The sequence below is a fragment of the Camelus dromedarius genome, chromosome 7 (genome assembly GCF_036321535.1).
Source record: "Camelus dromedarius isolate mCamDro1 chromosome 7, mCamDro1.pat, whole genome shotgun sequence".
Taxonomy (NCBI): Eukaryota; Metazoa; Chordata; class Mammalia; order Artiodactyla; family Camelidae; genus Camelus; species Camelus dromedarius.
Window position 1 is genome coordinate 83,737,638 of NC_087442.1, and position 15,787 is coordinate 83,753,424.

Consider the following 15,787-nt stretch of genomic DNA (forward strand, 5'->3'; position numbering starts at 1 on the left):
TATATAAGGATGCAGTTTGGAAGGCTGAGTGGCAAGAGAAAGAAGATGGTAGGTTGGTCTGGGGTTGCCAAACCTGGCTGCCCATGTTGCCTGAACAGCTTGGTTAAAAATAAGGATTCTTGGTCCCCACCTGTATGTTTCCAGCGCTGCTATAACATTACCATAAATGTAGTGGCTTAACATAAATTTATTATCCTACCATTCTGTAGGGCAGACGTCTGATGAGGCCTCAGTAGGCTGAAATTGCAGTATTGGCAGGGCTGCATTCCCTTCTGGCGGCTCTAGAGGAATAATTTGTTTTTTGCCTTTCCCTGCTTGGCTTGTGGCCCCTTTCCTCCCTCCATCTTCAAAGCCATTAACGGAGGGTTGAGTCCTCACATCACAGCATTGCAACTTCTTTTGCCTCCCTCTTCTGTTCTTAAAGAATCCTTTTATGGCATTGGGCCCACCCAGGATAATCTCCCTAAAGTCAGATAACAACCTTAATTCCTCTTTGCTATGTTGGGTAACATACTCACAGGTTTCAGGAATAGTACATCTAATTGGACATCTTTAGGAGGCTATTATTCAGCCTACTACACCACCCTACACATAAATCTACTTAGCAGACTAGACCTGAGTGTTATCCAGGAATCTGTGTTGATGAGTTTTCCAGATGACCCTGTGCATCCACTCTGACCTGGCCCCAGGTGTGAGTGCCAGAGGGTAGGCTCTCGCTGTTGTTGGGGTGAGAAGAGACAGCAGTTCAAGCACCACAGGTAAAGTGGGGCTGGGATGAAAAGACAGAGCTGGGGACTGACAGTCCTACTGAGAACTGGGGATTGGGCCAGGGAGGATGGGATGAGTAGAATGGCTCCTATTCCCCATCTTTTTTTGTATAAGGAGGTAGAAGGTTGTTAAGGAAATTATATAACCTAAGAAAGCAAGAATTTCAGAGTGGAATCCAGGTATTATGATGAGGGTGGGGGTGGGGAAATCACCAGAATTCCTTGGATGTAGCCAAACTGTTTTTTAAAAACTTTCCTAGGCCATAATGTATCTGTTAATACCACACACCAGTATGGAAATCCTTCTCCCCACAGCCACCACCTGTCAGTCTGTCCTCAAGTCGTCAAGATTCTAACTGCCCCATCAGTGTAAAGGTATGATATACTCTCACATTTGTCCTCACTCCATTCCCCCTGCATATCAGAAACTCCCAAGAGGAGACATCCAGGACATACCCACTGACCTGTCAGCATAATTGAGATGCATTCAGGCTGGACAGACTGTTAAAGCCCACACCAGCACTTATCTGTAGTTTCCTGTCTTCCCACAGCCCAGGCTCCAGGGTCTGATTTGCTGGCCAGATTTCTAGTAACAGCCACAGGACAGAAATGTGTTTCCTTCCTGACATGTCTTATACTCCACAAGAGCCTCAGGTGAGAGGGCCACAGAGCTAACTAGTTCCAAGGCCATCTGTTTTTCCCTGTGTTAATCCTAACATGAAGAAAATTGAGGAACAACTTTAAATGTCCAAAGAATTTTGAATGAGTCAATTATAGCATTTCGCTTCCCTAGACTGTTAACATGGCCTTCCAGAATGAGAAATGAGGGTTATGTAGAATTTTTTAAATTTACAAAAATATTAAATGACAGCCTATAAAACTAAATTGCATGTATTTTTGTAAGTTAAAATAGGTACATAATGTGAAATAATACAGAACATAAAGAGAAAATGAGAAGGGAAGAATTTCATTTTCTACATCAGATAAAGAATGTATTTTTGGATAAATAAAGCCATGAAATGTCAGGAATGGCCAACTAATGGTATTAAGTTTTCTACAGCAAAAGGGTATGAGGGGAATGTACTAAGATGTGGTTAAATTTATGATTCCAGAGAGCTTAATCTCCCCACAGGATTCCTTACTGACAGGTCTACTTGGTTGACCTCTGTGAATAGCTGAGCAGCCACCCCGTCCATTCCCACACCCCCTGGGACTCCTGTCAGGCCAGGCCTTAGCACCACAAGCCCACATGCTGAAGCCACTCTGGTTCAGCCGAGGAGGCAGTCCAGGCCAAAAGCCTTTCCTCCATTTCCCTTTATGCCTCCGCTCTGCCCACAGCCTCTTATTTCATTTCACACACAGCTACTACAACACATTTTATTTCACTGGAAAAACCCTGTATAAAGAACCAAATCTGGTTCCCGTGAAGAAAACATTTACCACAGCTTAAATAAAAGTTAAGGGAAGGGGGAGGGTAAGAGTGCCCTGCCTTGTACTAGCTCCGTCACCACCTCTTCCTCTTGAGGCCCTGTGTGATGGAAATCACGGGTGTCCCAGAGAACGCTCTGCCTGGCACTCTGATTAGGCCTTGAGAGCAGCTGTCACATCTGCTTTCTGGCCCTGAGAGCTGCCATGACAGTTACCAGAACTGCACGGATGAACAGAATGCAGAAGGGACTGCACTGGTGTTTTCAGCTAGTCACACAAAGGCAGGAACACTTGGACTAGGAAGGAAAATAGATAATTTTATCAAAAAATAGTTCTAATATATAGAAAAACATTTCAATCCTCTGGGGCCTCTGGCCCTTATTTACATTCACAAAGCCACTGAGTGAACCCAGGACTGATGGGAGCAGTGAGGCGGGACCTTCTCGCTGGGGCATTTTCGTTGCCTACTTCATAAGCAGATGAAGAGGTTCAAGGAGTAGGAGATATTTTTCATTTGCTCATTTTCCAAGAGGATGGAGGGGAATCACTGGAGGCGAAAGAAGCAAGACTTAGTCCTGGGTCAGTTTCGACTCCACAGAAACCCCAAGACATCTCTGAAAGCTTGGACCAATGTCCTGTGTCCTTGGGAACCAGTATTAACAAGTGGGTGATCTGAATACTTTGTTACCATGGAACCAGTGTGTCTTATATTCTTTTGTTATTTTTCCCCTCAAAATCCAGGTAGATAAGGTATTGGGTGGGGAAAAGTACCAAATAACTGAGGTGACAGGGAAGGGTCAAATGGAGAGGACACTACACCAACTTCTTGGCCTCAAAGAAGCTCTTGAGGTGACGCATCTGCCAGATGCCAGTGAGGATGAGGATGATGGTCTGAGCGATGGACCACCACAGGACTCTCTGGTTGGTGCTCTCACTGGTCAGACGGAAACGTTCTTCACGATACTGCATGAGACAATGGACCCAGGATTAAATGTGCAAAAGAGACAGTCCCAGCCGTTGTGGGGCCCCTCCTTCCATGCAGCTACTCAACTGTGGGACCAAACGCCTATTGAAATTCTGCCTCTGATTCCACTGGAAGTGCCCCAAGTGACAGGCTGCCCCTCCACAAGCATCTCTGCTAGGACAGAAATCATGCTCTTACCATTTCAAACAAGATCCCAAGGTAAGAGGTAGGTAGTGGTTATCGCTAGAGTGAACTGTCCTCTCCACACTTCATTCTAAGGAGTTGAAAAACGGCTGTCTAGACTGATACCCTCCACTCCATTCTTTGAACAGCTGATCTTCCAGGTAGGGAAGGCCCCAAGTAGAAATTCCCAGTAGGTGTAGTGGGTACAAAAGTCAACTGCCACGTTCAAGTACAGCACCGTGCCCTTACCCTCTGGTAATCCTGCTCCTTCTGGATCTGTTCCACCTGATCAAGCAACTGGCGGGCTCGGAGCTGCAGCTCTGTCAGTTTATCCTTGGCAGCAATCTCAGGGTAGTTGTTGGCATGCCCCCCAACCTGGATGTTTAGGTGCACACGCTAGAAGGAAACAGGGTTGGACCCCAAAGTGGTAGGGTTAGAAACACTCTGAGGTTATGGTGTCTGAGTGGTGGGACCTCCGATGGTCTGTTCCAGGCTTTTGTCCCTGGCTGTGGGACAGAAGGGCAAAATCTAATCCTTAATTGTGATTGTGCCACAAAGTGTTACAAATGATGATGGTAATAAACCAAAACTTTGGGACCAAGTGAGACATTCTGAGCTACAGCCAGAGAAAATTCTCTTACCAGTCTGCCGCCAGCAAAGAGAGCCATCTTGGTAGAGTTGGAGTGCAGGCAGATCTGATGGTCACCAGGAGTGTGAGAAGTGAAGGTGAAGCGGCCCTCTGAGCCGTACTGCCGGGACAGCACCACCTGTAACACGCCAGTCAGTGAAAGACCCCTCCTCTACTCTGACCTCTCCAAGTACTCTGTACACTCCAGAGAGCTCTAGTTAAGGGTGGCCTAATGCAGTCTGCAACGAGTCCATACCACGGCCTGTGCGCAGCCAGCGGTGGTCCTACCTTGCCTTCAGGGTCCTTCACCTCCACGTGCATGCCCAGGCCGGGGGTCGAGGGCAGGAAGGCCTCCTTCTGCTTATCCCACATCTGGGTGCGGTAGTTCCCTGCAGAGCAGACAAGAGCTGTCATAACCCGCCTAGTCCGCCCGGCTCCCACCCTCAGCGGGGCGCCGCGACTCCTGAGGCGTCGGGCAGGGGTCACTGCTCGCCCCGCCAGGGCCCGGCGTCCTCAAGGAGCCGCCAAGAGCGGGGAGCCCGGCCGCGTCTGGGGGACACGCTGGGCCCTGTCCACCCTCGCCCGGCCTGACCGATGACCATTGTCTCGTCCGGGATTTCCTCGATGAAGCAACGCTTTTCGGTCTCGCCGATGTGAAAGTAGAGCCCCCGGGCTCCCGCCGCGCACAGCGCGAGCAGCAACAGCGCTGGCAGCCCCATCACCCGCCAACGCCCACCCCAAACACCTGCCAACGCTCGCCCTCCGCCCCAATGCGCATGCGCGCACCTGCGCCCCGCTCCCAGGCGACGCAGCAGGGCTTGGAGCAGAATGCGCGTGCGCGGTGACACCTCCTAGCGGCTGCTCCGCCCCGTCCCGCCCCGGGCCCTTCCAGGAGAGGCTGCACGACTGAGCTGAGAGTGCGCACGCGCGGGATGCCCTGGCGTGCCTTCTAGCTCTTGGACTGTGCAGTCGGCTCCAGCTCTAGCCCGCGAGCGCTTTCTTCCAAGCGCGCATGCGCTTGCCTGCGCCCTGCTCCCAGTAAACGCAGCACCGCCGGGCGGAGGGTACGCATGCGCAGATACGTTCGGTCCCTGCTTCTTGCCCTTCCCGGAAAGTTGTGCTAGCTCGCAACAGGGCGTGCGTCCCGCAGCGGCGGGTTTCGCGGGCCTGTGGTGCCTGGACTTCCGGATCTGGAAGAATTGGTCCACGCAAGGTGGGAAAGGCGAAGTCCAGGCACCGACAGACCCTTCCCGAGACCCTGGCCGGGCAGGTGCTGGTGTGAGAGCCCTTTTGGGATGCAGGAGCGTCAGACGCTCTGGCGCCGCCTGGAGGAGCTGCCCACCCTGGCTGCGGGGGCTGTGACCCCAGGGAGGAGGCTTTTCCTGGATGAGGGGGTAGGCCGGTCTTTGGGAAACATTATGAGCCATTGAGGGTTCCAACAGGCTTAGGTGTTTCTGATTTTGAGTTTGTCAGGTTTGTTGCATTTGATGACGGTGTTGGACTGGTTGTTTTCTGACACTCCCCTGCTAGGGGTACTCACTAAAGTATCCACAGATGAAGTCACCCAGGGTGTGCTAATAGGGGAGAGGTATTGGAGGTTGGGCTCCAGGTTGTTACTGAACTCAGGTTCCACTGCGTTGCTCAAAACCCAGTGATTGAGAGGCAAGTGTCAATAGAACAGAAAAGCGCTTTAATCAGAAAAGCCAGTAGTCTGCAGAGAAGGTGGGCTCAGGTCCAGAGACCAACTCCCAAGATTCTCCTCAGCCGCAGGTTTTAAAGAGAAGGGGGTAGTGGGCAACAATCTCAGTGAGTCATCAAGGCAGGAGACTGGATTCTGCATCACTCTCCATTGCGTGCAGACTGGCTGACTCTTTTCAGATGTTATCTCGACCACATGATCTGCCTACAGGATTGCTAAGAGGCTGCTGAGGGTAGAAAGCTAGTCATTCTGTAACTACTTAACTTTTCATTCTTTTTTTAATCAAGGAAAAGAACAGGTTAGGCTAGACATGGTGTGCATTCAGGAGAGCGTTAAGTCAGGAGTTATGTTAAATTGCTTAGTGATAGCATTCCTATAATTAGGTTCTTTCGAGGTTAGAGGGGAACAGAAATGGGCAAACAGGAAAGGGGCAAAAGAGCTGGTTTCAAAGTGAGAGGTGTGGGAGGAGGGACCATGCGAGACACCCTCCAGTTGTCACTAGACTACGCTCCAAAAGGGCGAGACTTGGCGGCGCCTCGGTGTGTATACTCCAGCCCTCATTGTTCTCTCTCAACTTGTCAGACTGCTCACTGTCCCCTGGGTGAAGATTTGGGACGTGCAGTCGCTTGGGCTACAGGTCTTCTCAACTTGCAGTGATTTGGGTCTCAAGAGTGCAGAGAGATGTGGAACGGAACGAAACTTGCCCTCGTGGCTCCAGCGGGCCCGTGACAAGTGCAAGCGGGGGCCCAGTTCTTGCTCTGCTAAACACAAAGAAATCCTGTATTATCTTAGCACGCTTAGTGCTGTGTATGCTGCTATTTATCCTGTAAGAAGTGGGGTTGAACCAAGGCATCCTTGTGGCATTAAAAAGAGAAGTTTTGCAAGGCGAGCCTCCCTGAGCAGCAGCAATTCTGTGGTGAGGACCAAAAGCCTCTTTTAAGATCTCTCTTTAAAAAGCTGGAAACTTGGGTTGTGGTGTGAAATCTGATATTTAAATATTAGCGTTTGGCTCAACTTTTCTCGAATGGAATGAACAACAAGGCACAATCTGGCCATGTTCAACAGTCAGTCATGTGGATAGCTTGTGATCTCATCCAAATCCAGTGGGGGACAGTCTGATGTTCAAGTGACTGTTTTGCGGTTGCCAGTTCCTCCCTTCTCCAGGGTTCTCTGCATCCTTCTCCTCCCTCCTTTTTTTTCAACAAACTGGTGCAACATGAGACTGAAGATCTGGGCTAAGAAAATTGAGGAGAAGTATGAGGAAGGCCATGAGACATGTTTACATCTCCTAGTTACAGCACCCCTTGTTTTGGAACAGAAGGTGAAAACCAAACCAGAAAGTTTCTTACTGGGCATGGAACTAGAACAAAGAAAAGTTGAAACTTTGTTTTTAATTTTTTATTAAGAGAATTTCCAAACACACATAAAAGTAGAATAGTTAAAATGAATGTTCATATACTTATTAGCGAGCTTCAACAACAATCCGTATTTTGCCTTCCTTAATTTCATTTATCACTCTGCATTTTTTTTTCCTGAAGTATGTTAAAGACACCCTGGACATCGTATCATTTCACCTACAAATAATTCAATGTGTCTCTAACAGATAAGGACTGTTAAAAATACCATTATCACACCCAACACACTGAAAAATAATTATTTAATAATATTAATACTTAGTATATGTCCAATTCCCCTCTACCCCATCTCAAAAAAACTTTAAACTGTTTAATCAGGTCAAAACAAGGTCTACTTACTGCATTCACTGATATATCTCCTAAACCTCTTTTGATATATAGTAGCCCCCCCTTTTCCAAAAGGATACATTCCAAGACCCTCAATGAATGCCTGAAACCTCAGATAGTATCAAACTATATATATACTATGTTTTTTCTATACATACATATAATAAAGTTTAACTTTTAAATTAAGCACAGTGAGAAATTAACAATAATAAAATAGAACAATTATAACAATACACTGTAATAAGAGTTATGTGAATATGGTCCCTCAAAATATCTTGTACAAATTTAATGCCTTTTCCATTTTAACTAAGCACAGTGTGGCCATAACTTTTGCAGTTTCGAGGTTCAACAGCAAAACCAGCATGAATTTCTTTTTACTTCTTTGCAATTTCACAGATAGAAGATTCGTCCTTAAAGTAGATCTTAGTAACTCCAGCGTATGATTTTTGTCTAATCTCATTAAGACCTTTCACCTTTTCACTTAGTGGAAGCACTTCATGGCTTCTCCTTGGCGTATCTGAATTGCCAGCATCTCTACTCTTGCACTTTGGGGGCCATTATTAAGTAAAATAAAGGTTACTTGAACACAAAGCACTGTGATACGGGGACAGCCAATCTGATAACCAAGAGGGCTAATAAATGAGTTAACGGGTGGGATCCGTCGGACAAAGGTGATTCAGATCCCAGGCAGAACAGAGCAAGATTTTGTCACGCTACTCAGGATGGTGAGCAATTTAAAACTTATGAATTGTTTATATCTGGAATTTTCCATTTAATCTTTTCAGACTGCAGTTGACTGTGGGAAAATTAATCCATTGATAAGGGGGACTACTGTATTAACAATTCCCCTTCCCTTTTCCCATTTTTTTGTTTTAAACTGAAGTACAGTCAGTTACAATGTGTCGACTTCTGGTGTACAGCACAATGTCCCAGTCATGCATATACATATATTCATTTTCATATTCTTTTTCATTAAAGGTTATTACAAGATATTGAATATAGTTCCCTGTGCTATACAGAAGAAATTGTTTTTTTTAATCTATTTTTATATATAGTGGCTGACAGTTGCAAATCTCAAGCTGCCAAATTTATCCCTTCCCACCCCCTTTCCCCTGGTAACCATAAGACTGTTTACTGTGTCTGTGAGCCTGTCCCCTTCCCCTTTTGTTGTTAATGACGATGATGATGATGGTGCCATTTACTTATTGAAGCAACTGGAGCATTTGACCAAAAGATTTTTCCACATTTTGGATTTGGTTGATTGTTATTTCATGTGTCATTTAACATGTTTCTCTGTCCTTGGAATGAATACCCTTCAGAGTTAAATCCAGAGCCAGGAAGGATTTACAGTGAAAACAAAATGTGTTTTAATCCATTAAAATCATTACCCTTTTTTGCTCAAGTTGTCTCAGAAAACATTGTCTCTCTATGCCTTTTTCACACAATCCCAGTAGCCCTTAGGGGCTTCCTTGCTTTCCCTTTCGTACATTTCCTGGCCTAGACACAAAATCAGTCATTTATCCGAGGAATCCTAATTCACTTTAGCAAGAAATGGTATTTGTATTTCTAATTTTTTTTCTAATTTATGTTTTTCTTAAGGAGAACCCTGAAAGTTGGCCTAATCAATGGGTAATCTTAAAGAGATTGCATTCCCCACAGGAAGGAGCTTGCCTCAGGTAATCTAATCCCCAGGTCCAAAACCTTTTCCCCTCAAAGGTTAAGGCAGCTGGAGCGTGTGGGGGGGATTTCTGCCAACATTTACCTAGGCCAGCTGCCCTTTCATTCATTCATTCAACCAATATCTGCTGAGCAGCCATTTGTGCCAGACACTGTTCTAAACCCTGGGAGCACAATGGTGAAAAAAACAGACAAAAATACTTGTCCTTGTGGATTTATTTTGATCATTGTCTGTCAGTAAAGAAGATAAATTATAAGTAAAGTTATAGCAAGTCAGATGGAGATAAGTATCAAGGAGAAAAAGAAAGTATAGTGGGTTGAATGGTGGTCCCCCCAAAAGACATCTCAATGTTTGAGTCTCTGGAAGCTTTGAATGTGACCTTACCTGGAGAAAGGGTCTTTGCAAATGTACTTAAGGATCTTGATGAGATAATCCTGAATTATCTATGTGGGCCCTAAATCCAATGACAGGTGTCATTGATAAGAGACACAAAGGATACCTCATACCCATTAGGATGGCTACTATTAAAAAAAAAAAAGATAAGAAAATAACAAGTGGAATCTTTATGAACTGTTGGTGGAAATGTAAAATGGTGCAATCACTGTGGAAAATAGCATGGAGTTTCCTCAAAAAATTAAAAATAGAATTGCTGTACGTTCTAGCAATCCCACTTCTGGGTAGATCTCTAAAAGAACTGAAAGTAGGCTCTTAAAAAGATATTTGCACATTCTTACTCATAGCATTATTCACCATAGCCAAGAGGTAGAAGCAACCTAAATGTCCATCAGTGGATAAATAGACAAAGGATAAACAAAATGTGATAGACATGTACTATGGAATATTACTCAGCCTTCAAAAGGAAATTCTGCAATATCCTACAACATAGTTGAACCATGAGGACATTATGCTAAATGAAATAAGCCTGTCACAAAGGACACATACTATATGACTCCATTTATATCAAGTATCTAGAGTAGTGAAACTCAGAGAAAGAGAAAGTAGAATGGTGGTTACAAGGGGCTGGGGATGGGGAAAAAGGGGGAGTTGCCCAATGGGTAAAGAGTTTCAGATCTGTACCATGGAAAAGTTCTGGAGATCTGTAATGTACTTTATGCCACTCAACTGTACACTTAAAAAAAGAGAGAGGGATAGCCACACAGAGAAAAGGAGATGGCCATGATCACAGAGGCAGGCACTGGAGCAATGTAGCCACAAGCCAAGGAATGCCTGGAGCCACCAGAAACTGGAAGAGACAAGCAATGAAATCTCTCTTGGAGCCTCTGGAGGGAACACAGCCCAGCCGACACCTTGATTTCAGAATTCTGCACTCTCTAATTGTGATATAATACGTTTCTCTTGCTTTCATCCACCACGTTTGTGGTAATTGGTTCTGGCAGCCGCAGGAAACTAATATAGGGCGTGCCTTGGTCAGATGTGGGATGGGGTACAATAGAGTGGCCAAGGAAGGCTCACCAAGAAGGTATCAAGTGAGAGAGGCCCTTAAAGGGCAGGTCACATGGCATACCCGAGGAAACAGTGAGAGCCCCAAGGCTGCTGTGTGGTGAGTTGAGGAAGGGCGAAGAGGCCAGCGTGGCAGGAGGAGAGACGGAGGGGGACAGTAGGAGGAAATGAGGTCATAGATGGGAGTGGGAGGATTCGGTAGGGCTTTTAGACCATTTTAAGGACTTCCGCAAATAAATGAGAACCCCTTAGGGGATTTTTGAGTGAGAAATGACTTAATCTGACTTAGATTTTTAAAGGATTCTGTTCAGGCAAAAGATAATCATTGTAAAACATAAGGGTAATCAATGGGTAAAAAATATTTTTGTAAGGTTTAATTTAAATCAGGTCTTTCGTACATCTTGCAGTTTACAGAAAATTCAGAAGTTTGAAGCCATCGTGAGGAAATAATAAGGCAAATCCAGAATGTGGAACAATTGGCTTTCAAAAACTAAAGTCAAGAAAAGGAAAAAAAAAAGTGGGTGAAATGGGAGATTTTAAGAAACTAAAGATGCGTAATACCAAATAAGACATGTGAACCCTGACTGGACCCAGTGCCAGCAATCCCTCCCATCACCGTATCCACATGCCGCTCTTCCCACTCAGGGTGGAATCCATTTCCCCTCCACTGGCATCTCATTCTGGACCTGTGACTTGCGCTGACCAATTCAACGCAGTGGAAGAAAACTGTATGGCTCTGGTGCCTGGGGCTTAAGAGGCCTGATGGCTTCCATTTTCACTCTCTTGGAACCCAGCTGATACGAGGTCCAGCCCAGCAGACTGAGCCATGAGTTAACAGGATGAAGCCATTTTGGATCCTTCAGTCCCAGAGGAACTGCCCTAGCCAATACCAACATGGAACAAAGATGAGCTATCCCCACCAAAACCATTCTATGCAATTATGTAACTGGAAAAAAAAAATGATGGCACGCTTCATGAGCTGATATAGAAAGATTTCTGGGATATACTGCTATGTTAAAAAAAAAAAGCAAGATGCAGAAGACAGTATATAGTAAGCTATCTTTGGTATTTGTATTTGCATGAAAAATGCTGGAAGAATATATAAGACTATAAGTGGTTACTTATAGGTAGCATGAATATTCAGCCAATATACACCAGTTTGGTTGTGCTGGTTAAAATACAAAAATACTTCTGTCCTAGTTGGTAAATGGTCCCTCTCCAAGCCCCTGAATTCCCTCCACCTCTGTTCTCGCCCTGGAATACGTGATTGCTCCATGATTCAACAAATAAAGAGTTACCCCTTGCAGGGAAGGGGTCAGCAGACTAGCAGATAATGAGGCAGATGTTAACAGGGGTGCAAGAGAGACTTGGCAAACTAGATCTATCAATATCTTTGATTTCTGAACCATGAGAATATGTTATCTATTTAATAAAAAACATTTTGAAAACAAAAGCAGTGCTACCACCATTCTTGACCTGGTTTTTAAAAAAAATTTGTGGGAGGGAGGTAATTGGGTTTACTTATTTGTTTATTTTAACGGAGGTACTGCGAGTGAACCCAGGACCTCATGCACTAAGCTATACCCTCCTCAACCCCACCACCATTCTTTATCATAGCACCTTGTTTTATGGATTTCAAATCATCAATTGCTATCTTTTTGTTTTAGCCTAAACCCTAAAATGTCAGCACCATGACAGTACAGATCCTGCCTGTCTATTGTGTTCATTTCTGTATCCCCAGCACCCAGAACCAAACTGGCATAAATATTTGTTAAATGAATGAGGAATGTATATGTCGATGAAAAAGCATACAAGCAAAAGCCATTGGGTGCAGTGAAGGCAGTCCTCAGAGGGAAATTTATAGTTGTAAAAGTCTGCATTAAAAAGAAAGAAAAATCAAATCAATAACCTAAATTGACTCTTTGAGGAACTAAAAAAAGGAGAAAAGAGAGAGAGCAAACTAAACCCAAAGGTAGCAGAAGGAAGGAAATACAGATTAAAGTAGAGAGAAATAAAACAGAGAACAGAAAAACAATAGAGTCAATGGAAAGTAAAAGTTGATTATTTGAAAAGATCGACAAAATAAAGAAAACTTTAGCTAGACTGACAAAAAAAAGAGACATAAATCACTAAAAATCAGATATTAGAGACATTACTACTAGCCTAACAGAAATAAAGAGAATACTCTGAGCAGTTGCACACCAACAAATGAGAAAAATTAAATGAAGTGGACAAATTTCTAGAAACACACAAATTACCTAAAGTGACACAATAAGGAAGAGTCCAAGAATGGACTTACCTGGTGAATTCTACCAAACATTTAAAGAAGAATTAACAGTATTCCTGCTTAAACTCTTCCAACACATTGAAGGGAAGGGAACACTTTCAAACTCCTTCTATCTTTCCTGGTGAATTCTACCAAATGTTTAAAGAAGAATTAACAGCAATCCTACTTAAACTCTTCCAACACATTGAAGAGAAGGGAACACCTTCTAACTCATTCAATGAGGCCAGCATTATACTGATACTAAAGCCAGTCAAAGATATCACATGAAAAGAAAATCAGTCCAACGTCCCTTATTAAAACGGATGCAAAAATCCTGAACTAAATACTAGCAAACCAAATCCAAAAGCATATTAAGACGATTATACATCATGATCAAATGGGATTTATCCCATCAATGCAAGCGTGGGTCAACATAAGAAAATCAATCAATGTAATATATCATATTGATAGAATGAAGGGGAAAACACATGATTACCTCAGTTAATGCAGAAAAGGCACTGAGCAAAATCCAACACTGTTTCATCACAAAAAAAAACCACTCAAAACTAGGAACAGAGTTCTCCCAGCTCCTTTGACGTGCATCTCTTCTTGGGTGGATCCTTGGCTTTTCTCACAGCATGGCCCTCAAACACCAGCCTGCATTTCTGCCTCAAGCCAAGAAACCGAAGAAACCAAGACTGACTCCTGCCCCTAGACACAAGGGAATAGCGGCCTCTGCAAACTTGCCGAAAGAAGTGTGTGCTCCTTGACTTCATCTTGAGAAGTGCTGTGGGAAAGGTCAGGATGAGGAGGATGGTCCTAAGGGCTGGAATGGTGGGAAGGGAGTCTTGAAGCCCATTGCCTAATCAGAAAGCATCACAAGGCTCTCTGGAGCCCCTGCAGATACGTGGGAAACATGGGTAGATCCAGCAATTGGAAGATGCTCTGGGTCACCGTTTCCAACCAGTAAGCAGGCTTTTTGTATGAAAGAAGCAGCCCTTACTTAGCACAGTGTTTTTCAGACAGTTTCATCCCATTTGTGGGTCATGAAATCATTTCAGTGGAGAGTGACTTGCATTTAAAGAAAATAAAATAGAAGATTAAGAGTCCCTCCACCAAAAAAACAAAACAAAACTAGAAATAGAAAGGAACTTCCTCAACATGATAAAGGACATCTGTGAAAATCTCACATCATACGTAATGATGAAAGACTGAGAGCTCTTCCCCTAAGATCAGGAATAAGATAAGGATGTCTACTTTCACCATGGCTATTCAAGATTGTACTGGATATTCTAGAAAAAGGAACAGAAAGCATCCAAACTGGAAAGGAAGAAACACTATCTCTATTTACAGATGACATGGTCCTAGATACGGAAAAAATCCCAAAGAATCCAAAAGAAAGCTACTAGAGCTAATAAATGAATTCAGTGAAGTTGCAGGGCACAATATCAATACACAAAAATCAATACACCAGTAATGAATAATCAGTAAAAGAAATGAAGAGAGCAATTCTACTTACAAATTCATCCAAAAAATTAAGAATAATTTAATCAACATAAAAGACTTGTACACTGAAAACTGAAAACATTGCTGAAAGAAATTAAAGACGACACAAATAAATAGAAAGACATCCCATGTTCATGGACTGGAAGACTTACTATTGCTAAGATGTTGTTACCGAACTGAACTAGGTTTGTTTGCTCAATACACAGCAAGCCAAATGCTGAGACCTGGAGGTTTGCAGCAGAATAAGGGTTTATTCACAAGACAGCCAAGTGAGGAGATGGGGGATTAAATCTCAAATCCATCTCTCTGAAGGTGAGGGGCTCGAGATATTTATGGGATAAAGTTGAGGCATAGGGAGCACAGAGAAAGGTAGTTGGAAATGAGAAGAAAGTGGGATAAATCATTTTTCTGCAGAAGTACAACTAAGCTTCTTCATGGACACATGTTCAAAAAACGGTTCTGTTAGCATGTTCTGAGGGTGGAATTTTTGGCCCTCTGATGTCAAAAAGTCACTAAGTATATACTCACTTGGTGGCCTTGGCCAGTCTTAACTGGCTCGAGCTCAAACTGAACATAGCTGACTCCAAGTTCCTGAAAAACAATCTGGACAAACATCTTGTTATTTAGATTACATGATGCTTGGAGGACATGCAGTTTTTGCTTTTTTTTTTTTTTGTAGTAACAATTAAAGCAAGCTTGATCAGTGAAGGCAGGTTACAAGTTTAATGGATCTAACTGATAGTTACCCTTAGCTTCAATGTCAATATTACCCAAAGAGATTAAATACAATCCCTATCAAAATTTCAACAGCCATTTTTGCAGGAGTGGAAAAGTCAATCCTTAAATTTATATGGAGCTGCAAGGGGTCTTGAATAGCCAAAACAATCTTGAAAAAGAACAAAGTTGGAGAAATCACACTTCTAGATTTTAAAACTTACCACAAAGTTAGAGTAATCAAAACAGGGTGGTACTGGCATAAAGATAGCATATAGACCAATGGAATAGAATTGAGAATACAGAAATAACCCCAATGTATCTGGCCCACTGATTTTCAAAAAGAGTGTTAAATCCATTCAGTGGGGAAAGAATCACTTCTTCAACAGATAGTACAGGGACAACTGGTGTTCCACATGCAAAAAAAATGAAGTTGGACTCCTACTGCACATCATATACAAAAATTGACTCAAAATCGATAAACAACCTACATATAAAAGCTAAAACCATAAAACTCTTGGAAGAAACATAAAGGTAAATCTTCATGAGCTTGGATTTAGCAATGGATTCTTGGCTATGACAGATAGCAACACACTAAGCAACAATAACAACAAACACGGATAAAATGGACTTCAAAATTTTAAACTTTTGTTCATTAAAGAACATTATAAAGAAAGTGAAAAAAACATCCTATGGAATGGGAGAAAATATCTGCAAATCATGTATCTGATAAAGGATTAATATAGAAAGA

General features: G+C 43.3%; 2 protein-coding genes and 1 long non-coding RNA gene across 4 annotated transcripts in view; 2 read left to right on the forward strand and 1 right to left on the reverse strand.

Moving 5' to 3' along the window:
- The window catches only part of OGDH (oxoglutarate dehydrogenase), a 349,301-nt gene that overhangs the window by 257,692 nt on the left and 75,822 nt on the right, over positions 1 to 15,787 (forward strand). The gene's annotated exons all lie outside the window — the stretch shown is intronic.
- On the reverse strand, positions 2,131 to 4,775 carry TMED4 (transmembrane p24 trafficking protein 4). The gene is made up of 5 exons (XM_064487731.1): positions 4,563 to 4,775; positions 4,259 to 4,359; positions 3,984 to 4,109; positions 3,592 to 3,738; positions 2,131 to 3,158 (listed from the first exon to the last, which is right to left on the reverse strand). Exons 1-5 carry the CDS (start codon positions 4,687 to 4,689, stop codon positions 3,009 to 3,011), a joined length of 651 nt encoding a protein of 216 aa, XP_064343801.1. The 5' UTR covers positions 4,690 to 4,775; the 3' UTR covers positions 2,131 to 3,008.
- On the forward strand, positions 4,942 to 12,009 carry LOC116153938 (uncharacterized). Of its 2 annotated transcripts, none has more exons than XR_004137709.2 (3): positions 4,942 to 5,034; positions 9,011 to 9,087; positions 10,958 to 12,009. It is a non-coding gene; the product is annotated as an uncharacterized LOC116153938 (long non-coding RNA). The 2 variants fall into 2 exon arrangements; XR_010381757.1 differs by lacking the exon at positions 4,942 to 5,034 and adding an exon at positions 6,140 to 6,585.

What these genes read in the sequence shown, in the direction of transcription:
- TMED4 (XM_064487731.1), bottom strand. Translation starts at nt 4,689, where the DNA reads ATGGGGCTGCCAGCGCTGTTGCTGCTCGCGCTGTGCGCGGCGGGAGCC. An exon ending in GGACGAGACAATGGTCATCG is followed by an intron (nt 4,360 to 4,562) that starts GTCAGGCCGGGC and finishes TCTGCTCTGCAG; the next exon opens with GGAACTACCGCACCCAGATG. An exon ending in TGAAGGACCCTGAAGGCAAG is followed by an intron (nt 4,110 to 4,258) that starts GTAGGACCACCG and finishes GGCGTGTTACAG; the next exon opens with GTGGTGCTGTCCCGGCAGTA.